At 40.7% G+C, this 10,236-nt stretch overlaps 2 protein-coding genes across 3 annotated transcripts in view; one reads left to right on the top strand and one right to left on the bottom strand.

Annotated features, from left to right (window-relative positions):
* LOC103143508 (uncharacterized) overlaps positions 1-8,812 on the top strand; it is a 44,084-nt gene extending 35,272 nt beyond the window's left edge. The window contains 14 exon segments of the mRNA XM_016675269.1: positions 134-269; positions 386-487; positions 1,358-1,395; positions 1,476-1,593; positions 1,684-1,808; positions 2,220-2,382; positions 3,217-3,491; positions 3,572-3,683; positions 4,977-5,122; positions 5,706-5,820; positions 6,240-6,479; positions 7,222-7,342; positions 8,282-8,432; positions 8,434-8,812. Coding sequence (XP_016530755.1) covers positions 134-269; positions 386-487; positions 1,358-1,395; positions 1,476-1,593; positions 1,684-1,808; positions 2,220-2,382; positions 3,217-3,491; positions 3,572-3,683; positions 4,977-5,122; positions 5,706-5,820; positions 6,240-6,479; positions 7,222-7,342; positions 8,282-8,432; positions 8,434-8,541 — 1,950 coding nt within the window. The 3' untranslated portion in view covers positions 8,542-8,812.
* A 375-nt stretch (positions 8,813-9,187) lies between these two features.
* Positions 9,188-10,236, bottom strand: part of illr4 (immune-related, lectin-like receptor 4) — a 15,432-nt gene continuing 14,383 nt past the window's right edge. For both annotated transcript variants that reach the window (XM_016675336.1, XM_016675337.1), the window contains one exon: positions 9,188-9,529. In XM_016675336.1, the coding sequence (XP_016530822.1) occupies positions 9,361-9,529 (169 nt within the window). In that variant the 3' untranslated portion in view covers positions 9,188-9,360. The remainder of the gene's footprint in view (positions 9,530-10,236) is intronic.

Genomic DNA, 10,236 nt, shown 5'->3' with positions numbered 1-10,236 from the left:
GTTGGTGATTTAATGGTTGGTGATTTAATGGTTGGTGATTTAATGGTTGGTGATTTAATGGTTGGTGTTCTTGCTGCCTGACGATGATGAGGATGAATCTCTGAGGTTTTGTGAACCTTCTTCTTCGTCTCAGGAGGCGAACTGCGACACATGCGGCCGGCGAGGGAAGCTGGCGGAGAGTCTTCCTCTCCCGGGGAACGTCAAATATTTCTGCGACCTGAAATGTCTCCTACGCTTCGGGAAGAACGAGGAAGAGGAGCAGGATGAAGGTAGCGTGATTTCATCCCTAACCTGAGGCTGAAGCTGGTCAGCTCAGCGAACAGGAAGGAAAAGCTGTGATTGGTCAGAGAGGCAGGAAAACATCAGATCTACTTCCTGTTTCCAGGATCTCCTCCTCCTGAACCTGCAGGGAGCGTGGCGTCTTCGCCGGTCATCACCAGCGTGGTTTCGCTGTCCGGCGGCCCGGCAGGACAAACCGCTCCGCTCGGTACGACTCGGACCTCAGATCTAAAGATTCTGGATAAAAACATAAAGATTCATCTTTTAACTCATTTTGATCGCTAGAAAATGTCTCTGGAGAAACTAAAGATTAGATAAAAAGCTGGAACAAAATAACAAAATCAAAGCAAAAACATTATAACTAGGTAAGAAAATCAGCTGTTGTTGCTAAATTAATTAAAAATAAATTACTCCGACTGCTGATTTACAGTATTTTTAACTCAAAAATCTAAAATTCTGGAGACTTTTCCAATGTGTTGAGATAAGTGTGAAGATTTTGGTCTGCTACTCTGATTTTAATCAGAATAGCTATAAAAATGTTCAAGTAGAGCCTAAAAATCAGATTAAGCCTTAACCTCTGACCGAACTGCAAAAAGTATGTTATTGGGTAAAAGAAAGTTTATTTTATTTCTAACGACATTTAATTTGTTCTTGGGATTAACAGTGTTTTTGAATTTGAATTAAATTAATTAAAACATATTAGCCAGCCTGCTAACTGCTGAATCACCGTAAAACATCAAGTATTTCTGCCTAGTTTTCAGTGCCAGTGTGTTGGTACAGCTGAAATAAGACAAAACTAATTTACAAGTAACTTTTCAGAAAGAAACAGGAGCTTGTTTTAAGTCAATAATCATTTAAGGTTGATTTTAAAAAAGCAACAGTTTCACTGGCCGATTATTTCACTTGTAGCAAAACATTTTTCCAATGTTCTCAGAGAAACAATCAGAACTTCTTCTAATCAATGTTCAATGATTGTTGACCTAAAAAGCTCCCAGATCTTGCTGAATTTCGTCTCAGATCAAAGTTCTTGGTAAGGTTTGGTGAGTTTCAGCTCTGACTCTCCGTTCTGCCTCTGCAGGACTTTTCTCAGACATCCAGGCCAAAGTCGTCGGCCATGTAAGTTGACAGGAGGACGGATCTGATCTGAAATGCGAACCGAACCGTTGCTGATGGATATTTGCTGGTTTGGTCCTCAGGCCAGCATCCAGACGGCTCCCAGGCAGCTGAAGAACAAATCCATGCTGTGCGTCCCTCTGGTCCACAACAAAGGCGCCTCCTGCTGCGTTCAGACCGTAGAAACGGCTTCACAGACAGGTGGAAGAACCATTTTTAACAAAACCCGACTTCTGAGCTGGCATCTCGGGTCTTTATTAAATAGTTTTCTTCTTCTTCTGTCATTTAAAGTGAATTTTAAGCAGAAGGTCCGCCAGGTGAGCTCGGCTGTCCCGGTGCCGGTTCCCGTCTTCGTCCCTCTGCCCATGAACCTCTACAGCCAGTTGACTCCAGCTCCATTGGTTCTGCCCGTTCCGGTACAGGAAGCAGCTTTTCTGCTCCAAACCTGAGCAGGAAATCAGCCACAGTTTGACCAGGGGCGGATGTTTGCTTCCCAACAGCTGCCGGTTCCCGTGTTTCTGCCAGAGGAGGAGAAGGAGGAGAAGAAGGAGGAGGAGAAGGAGGAGGAGGAGAAGAAGGAGGAGGAGGAGGAGAAGAAGGAGGAGGAGGAGGAGGAGAAGGAGGAGGTGAAGAAGGAGGAGGAGGTGAAGGAGGAGGAGAAGATGATGAAGGTGAAGGAGAAGGAGAAGGAGGAGGAGAAGATGAAGGAGGAGGAGGAGGTGAAGAAGGAGGAGGAGGTGAAGGAGGAGGAGAAGATGATGAAGGTGAAGGAGAAGATGATGAAGGAGGAGGAGAAGATGAAGGAGGAGGAGGAGAAGAAGGAGGAGGAGGTGAAGGAGGAGGAGAAGATGATGAAGGTGAAGGAGAAGATGATGAAGGAGAAGATGATGAAGGAGGAGGAGGAAAAACGGCCTGGATCTCTGCAGGAGGATCCGATCTGCCGTCCACCAGGACAAACGGAGGAGGAGAAGGAAACTCAGTCACTTATTGGTAGGAAATCAGTTTGGTTTGGTAAAATATTTACACTTCTGTACATTTCCACTGCAAAAACACGAAATCCTACCCAGTATTTTAGTTTCTGGAGCAAACGACTTTCCACACAGATGAAGCAGATTGTTTCCAGTAAATATTTCCTCATTATTGATTTTTAAAAGTACTGGTTCCACTGGCAGATTATTTCACGTATAAAATGACATTTTTCACAGGTTATAAGTGAAATAATCACTTAGTTTTGAGGAAATTGTTTCATCACAGAATATACAAATATACAGTAGCTAAAAAATGTTGTATCAATCGTGATGAGTCAATTATGGAAATAATCATCAAATAATTTAGTAATCGATTAATCATTAATTGTAATATTTGACTCAAAAAAGGTAATTTTCTGAAAACAAAAACACTCTAAGTAGTAACTTAGCCAAAATTGTACAAAATATAAACATTTTGCATTCAATATATAATTTTTTTATGTAAATATATTTTATCCAGAATTCAGTTTCTTTACTTGGTTCAGATTCTGTAAAATTCTTCCATTCAGCACCTTTTGCTTAGGATAAATCATTTAACCAATCAGGTTCTGATCTTCACTGACATGAAGTATTTATTCAGTTTGTTTATCTGCAGATGATGAAGTTTTCAATCCTGTTGTTGCATTTTAGGCAATAGATAATTATTTTCTTTTTCAGAAAAATGAATCTAATTATTTATTTGTTTGCATTGTTTCATGTTTTTCCTATTGTAAATAATAAGTGGTTAAATGAAAACAGAGGAATATTTACCGACGTTTTCTCCTCTTGATATTTTAAATTTCTGTCTGAATTTCAGAAACCATCGACAGCTACATGGACGGGTTGGGCTCAGATTACCAGCCCAGTTTCAACCACAAAGACTTCGAGTCCGACTGCAGCCTGGAGTTATTCAGTCAGAACCAGACCTGCTGCGTCCCTCCTCCAGAACCGGACCAGAACCTCCACACAGGCCCCGATCTCCCACCTCCTCCTGCTGGACCAGCAGGTCCAAACCTCCAGAACTCACTGGATCCTCCACCAGCTGCAGGTTTGGGCAACGAGCCTCAGGAAAACATCCAGAATAATCTGAAGGTAAGAAGCTGAGATGGTTCTAGTTCTGGTTCTGGTTCTGGTTCTGGTTTTGTCGGACTGACTCCTTCCTTCTGCTTCAGGCAGAAAACGAGAAGCTGAATCTCAAAGTTCTGGACAGTCGGGTTGGAGTTGATGCGTGGAGGAAATGGATCCAGTGGAGAGAATCTCAAACCAGTTTGGACCTCCTGCCCAGTATGTCCATTTCATTCCTCCCATGTGTCAAACCCAAGGCCCGGGGGCCGAAAGTGGCCGCCTCAGCTCCGTATGCGGCCCTCTAAACTCAGCATAAGAGGAACCTGTGTACTTAAATATTATTTCATCCTTCAGATCAAAGCAGTTTTAATCTGAATTACACCAAATTATCCCCATCAGTAGCTGCAGTTGTTTGTGATTCCACGATTATGGAAACTTGGATAATATCAGCAGATCCCTCACCTTTTCACACTGATGCATAACTGTGAGGTTACTGCAAACTTTCTGCAAAAATGGTCAAAACATTCGGCTTAAGTGACGCTGACTCTATGGCAGAGATTAGGGCTCTATAGCAGAGATTAGGGCTCTATGGCAGAGATTAGGGCTCTACAGTAGAGATTAGGGCTCTACGGTAGAGATTAGGGCTCTACGGTAGAGATTAGGGCTCTACGGCAGAGATTAGGGCTCTATAGCAGAGATTAGGGCTCTACGGCAGAGATTAGGGCTCTACAGTAGAGATTAGGGCTCTACGGTAGAGATTAGGGCTCTACGGCAGAGATTAGGGCTCTACGGCAGAGATTAGGGCTCTACAGTAGAGATTAGGGCTCTACGGTAGAGATTAGGGCTCTATAGCAGAGATTAGGGCTCTACAGTAGAGATTAGGGCTCTGCGGCAGAGATTAGGGCTCTACGGCAGAGATTAGGGCTCTGCGGCAGAGATTAGGGCTCTACGGCAGAGATTAGGGCTCTACAGCAGAGATTAAGCCTGCTGAGCTATAGAATTCTGAGATTAAAATCAGAACTTTCAGATTAAAGTCAGAATTTGGAGAAAATGTTGCCTTTTTTTGTGGCCCTAATCGTCTTCCCTACAACTCCCACCTGCAGGTGGCAGTATTTCATACCTCTACTCTGCTGCCTCCGCCTTACTTGATGTCATGTTGTCATCTGTGATCAATGTGGACAGAAACAAAAACTCACATTATTATGTTTGACAAATATCGATATTTGCGATATTTATAATTGCAAATATCACAAAATTTCTTGGAAATATTTCTAGATGAGCTCAACAAAATCAGTGGTTTTTATCCTGAAGGAACTGACCAGCGTGACAAAATGTTCATTATTTAACAGTTTAAAGGGTTTTATTAATACTCTCTGGAGCAACCGGCCCTTTAAGAACATTCATGATGATTTGGTCCAAAACAAAGATCAGTCTAAAGGCTGCGGCCATGATGCTCACGCCTCACTTCCTGTTCCCTGATGCTGACCTGTCGTCTCACTTCCTGTCTGGCAGTGGCTGCTGGCAGGTCGGACATCCTGCGGTGCTCTTCCTCGGAGCTGAGCGACGGCCTCTTCCTCTTCATCAGGGAGGCGGAGCTTCCTGAGGAAGACTCCTGCCCTCCAGACGGCCTGTTCTTCCTCTGCCTCAGCATCCAGCAGGTATTCTCCGCTCCGCTCCTGTTTTTACCTCCATCCTCAGACCAGAAGCCTCAAATCCTGGAGTTCAGTTCAGAGTTTCAAGGTTTAGAAAGTGCCTGATATTCAAACGGCACAGTTTGTAGAAAAATGTAATCTGCTTTTATATTCCAGGGATCAATTTAAGACGAACTGTTTTAAAAAACAAAAATAAATTAATAAAAACAATGGTAACCTCAGACTGTCATGATGGCAGTTTCTACTACATGAATTATTGGGAATTTCTAACATTTTAAACATTGCAAATTGTAAATATAATGTTTCTGTTACTGTAATGCAGTTCTGATCCGGGCTTCTTTTTTATTCGCTCTAAATACAATAATTATTAATTCAGTGAAAACTTTTTTGCATAAAACATTTTTTCTAAACACAGGTCTGACTTTCACAGGGTTGTTCTGTAAAATAAGAACTTAAATCTGATTTGATCAAAATCAGATGAGGTTTTCTGCATAACATCCCATCAACATATTAAACTTCCTGTCTCTGCAGATTCTTCTTCCTGTCATAATTTATTGTTGGAAATGTTTTTTTCCTTGTCTTTTTGCAGTATTTGTTTGAAAACAGACGTGCGGAGAACATTTTCACCGACCAGAACTACCAGAAGTTCTCGTCTGAGCTCACCAGAATCCTGAAACGTTCCCGACCTTCAATGTCCGTCCACCGTAAGTCGTGATCCTCCATCTTTGTTCCTCCATCTTTGATCCTCCATCTTTGTTCCTCCATCTCTGTTCCTCCATCTCTGTTTCTCCATCTTTGATCCTCCATCTTTGTTCCTCCATCTCTGTTCCTCCATCTCTGTTCCTCCATCTTTGATCCTCCATCTTTGTTCCTCCATCTTTGATCCTCCATCTTTGATCCTCCATCTTTGTTCCTCCATCTTTGTTCCTCCATCTCTGTTCCTCCATCTTGTTCCTCCATCTCTGTTCCTCCATCTTTGTTCCTCCATCTCTGTTCCTCCATCTTGGTTCCTCCATCTTGGTTCCTCCATCTTGGTTCCTCCATCTCTGTTCCTCCATCTCTGTTCCTCCATCTCTATTCCTCCATCTTTGACCCTGCAGCTGTTCCTCTCCTTCCTCTGCAGGCGGCGTCGCCTCCCGGGTGGAGGAGGAGTTCCTGTGGGAGTGCAAGCAGCTGGGGGCGTACTCCCCCATCGTCCTCCTCAACACGCTGCTCTTCTTCTCCTGCAAATACTTTGGCTTCACCACGGTGGCGCAGCAGCGCCGGCTGTCCTTCACTAACTTCACCAGCTGCACCAGAACCGATGGCGAGACGAGCGTCCTGCGGTTCTACCCGCCGGAGTCCAGAGGCGATGCAGAGACCGGTACCGAAGAGGCTGCCGGTAAATCCACTTCAGTGATTAATCACATTTTATTGGTTCATCGAATTTGATTGATTTATTCAATGTAATTGATTAGTTTACATTTTTATTAACATTGAATTAATGGAATTTTATTTGGTCAATTGAATTTGATCTATTTATTGAATTTTATTGGTTGATCAAATTTTGTTTAATTGAATTTTATAAATGAATGAATATTCAATTAATTGAATATTGACTTATAGAATTGTATCAATTCATTGAATTTTATTGATTGAATTTAATCAAATTTGATCAACTAAGTGAACTTGATCAATTAATCTAATTTAATCAATTATTTGGAAATGTTCAACTAATTTAATTTTATCTTATTTTCCAGTTATTTGATATTTGGATTCAGGTCAACTCTGTGATGGTTTAATGGTTTATTAGGCTAACATTTTTGATTTGATTACCAGGATAAAGTCATAATATTTCCAGAATAAAGTCATGATTTTGTGCAAACTCTAAACACGTAAAACAAAATAATTAAAGTGAAGAATGCTGAACATCTTGTGAAGTTGCCCTGTACACATTTCCATGTTTGGAAAACATTTTGTGTCATTTCTTTTTTCTTGAGAAAAGAAAAGGCAAAAATTGACTAAACTTGGAACAAAACAATCAAAACTTATATTTTTAAGTCATATTTCTTAAATGTCGCTGTTCCGATGTGTTTTTATGTGCTTGTTGTTTTTTTGTTGTTCAGGTTCTGACGGCGTCCCGGCGAAGAAACGCAGGTTAAACGAGAATTTCCTGGAGATGAAGGAGAACCTGCAGAACCCTCTGCGCTGCCCGGTCCGACTCTACGAGTTCTACCTGTCCAAGTGGTGAGAACATCCTCAACCCGCCCTCCGTCAGCTGCACTCGGATCAGTTCAGGCCGTCGTTAATGAGAAAAACTGAAAAGTTTTCTTCATTCACTGAGATGCATCTGCATTGAGATTCAGTGAAGTTCCAGAGTTTTCTGCTTTCTGCCTTTAGATCTCGTTTCTCTGCAGCCGATTGTAGAAACTTTCATCCTGTGCTGAAGAAAACCAAACACATGAATAAGCTGCGGGGAAATGTAGAAAATAAATGTATTTTTTTCTATTTATGAGTCTGGATCATCACAAGGCGTCTCTCAGTTAAAGATGAGAAAAAAAAAGTGTTAATTTTTCTGTGTTGCCACCTGCTGTTCAGGAGGAGAACTGCAGTGTGCAAATCAAATCCTGCTTTTGACTATAATTTTAACTATAAATAACTTTACTGGGTCTAAGAAACATCATACAACAATTTATTTTAGTTTTAATACATTTTGCTTTTGTATTTTCAGACATCTGGACTGAAAAAATAGGAACTTTTTATAGATATGAGTTTAAACTTCTTTCTGCTCCTTTTTATTCATGATTTCTTTAGTTTTTATGTGAATTATTAATATTTATTGAGGAGTGAATCGAATAAAAAAATAACTTTAGGTTATTTTTTTAATTTTGTGTGGCAGAAGAAAATGTATTAAACGAATCAAACCCAAAAACTTTCACCATTTTAGTTAATTTTACTCATCAAGTCACTTATTTTAGTTGAACTAAAATAAATGAAACATCAGGAATATTCAGTGATGCATGAGTGGGGATAAGTTTGTGTGTCCTTCATTTTCTGTTGGGTTTAAAACGGCCATCTCTGCTCCGACCTGCAGCTCAGGTTTCCTCCTTTGCTTGTTGAATTTAACAGAAAATCCAGTTGACGGTTGGATAAAAGCGTTCCTGCTGGTTGTTTCCTGTTTTCCAGCTCCGACTCGGTGAGGCGGCGCAGCGACGTTTTCTACCTGCAGCCGGACCGCCGCTGCGTTCCCAGCAGCCCCCTGTGGTTCTCGCTGGCGCCGCTGGACGACGCCACCATGGAGGCCGCCATCGTTCGATGGCTCACCGTCAGAGAGCTGACGGAGCGAGACGGAGGAGGAGCCTGAGGGAACCAACGGATCAGAACCAGCAAGGAGCCTGGAGTTCTTTTCTACTTTGGATTTTCTGCTGTTTGGTTTTGATGTTTAAATGAGAGAAAACTGTTTTTGTTTCATTTCTTCCTTCAGCAGTAAACAGAATTTGCTTCAGAAACTCATGTTCATCATTTTTACACAGCAGGAAATAAACGTTTACTTTATCAACTGGATGTTTTTGGATGAAAATGAGGGTTTTTTTTACATAATAAGGCTGAAACATCAATTAGGCTGAATTCACAGTGACAGTTGTTCTAAACTGGAGCAAATGTTTGTTTTTGTCCCGTTTGCCTCAGTTATTTCATAAATAAAATCTTTGGACAGTACTGAAGAATTTGCACGTTGCCTTAATTGTGATGATTTCCTACAAAGGAGAACAGACATTCTCTCTTCAAGTTTACATAAAGTTGGAAAAGGAAACTTTTTTTCTGCCAAATATCTAAATCTGAGCCAAATTGCTTCTTTCATAGCCTAAAATCTACTAACATTAAGAATATATGAACGAAGACATGCTGCCGTTCATTAACAGAGATGCTCTCGTTAATTGGACAATTCCTCCTTTATTTTAACAAAAATCATTTGTCATGTAAGTTTAAAATTTGAAGTTAAAAAACTAAATGGTGAGTTAAGCAGAAATTTGTTCCTCTTTTTATTTCCAGGTTCAGATGCTTCAGAAAATCTATTCAGTTTGTTCTAAATTCAAACATGAAGGAATCAAATCTCATTTGGCAGAAAGTCAAGAAAAATAATGTGAAAGTGAAATGTCTGCATTTTTCTTTCCTGCCAACGATGTCCAACATTTGGCTCGGAGTCCAAGAACTAAAACAAAGCATAAATATTTGTGTCATATTTATTTAAAAAGAATCTCTTGTCTTTATCCGGAGTTTCTCTTCTGGCAGATTCTCCTCTGCGCGGCGCCGCAGTCTTTGTCGTACCAGTTGTTCATCGGTCTTCCTCCCTCCATCCCCATCCGCACACAGTTCTCCCCCGCCGGGTTCTCCGCTGTCCAGTTATCCGGCTCATTTTGGCTCCAGAACTGCACACTGCGGAACAGAACCGGACCGGGTCAGGACGAGCTCAGCCACAAGCTGCGTTTTCATTGACCATAAAATTAGGCTATTTGAATATTTATATATATAAAAAATAAAATAATAATAAAAAACAAACAAAACAAAACAAAAACATACCAATATCGAAATATTTTTTTATCAACAACTGGATGTTACTACTGGCAGAAATGACGAAGAAGATGACACTCAATGTTTTTTTTTTGTTTTTTTAGCACTTATCAAGTGAACAAATGTATTCGTATATGAATTTAATTGCATTTCTTTTTCAAAAGAAACATCTCGTATGTCGGTTTTTTTTAGCAGAAAATCAAGAGATTTGCGCACATTCAAGATAGAAAAAATGAGTAAATTTCCACCAAAAACAAAAACAAAAAAAAAAAACAAAACAAAAAAAACAAAAGAAAAAACCTTATTTTGAGATTAATTTCAGAAATTTTCAAGAAAAAACTTGGAAATTTCTGAGTTTGAAACATGGGCGTAGGTTTGGGTAGGGACGGTAGGGACATGTCCCGACCAATATTCACGGGATATGAAAAAGTCCCGACCAATTTTTGCCATATTGGCTCAAAGAACGTTGGATCTACGATCTTTGATTAGCAGCAACAGGCGGTGCGCGGAACGGAAGCTTCTTAGTTTGACATTTATTATGAGCCTCCGAGACCGTGTCGGAACGGTGCTGT

The sequence above is a fragment of the Poecilia formosa genome, unplaced genomic scaffold (genome assembly GCF_000485575.1).
Source record: "Poecilia formosa unplaced genomic scaffold, Poecilia_formosa-5.1.2 Scaffold112, whole genome shotgun sequence".
NCBI classification, from domain to species: Eukaryota; Metazoa; Chordata; class Actinopteri; order Cyprinodontiformes; family Poeciliidae; genus Poecilia; species Poecilia formosa.
This window is presented reverse-complemented; position numbering and strand designations above follow the sequence as displayed.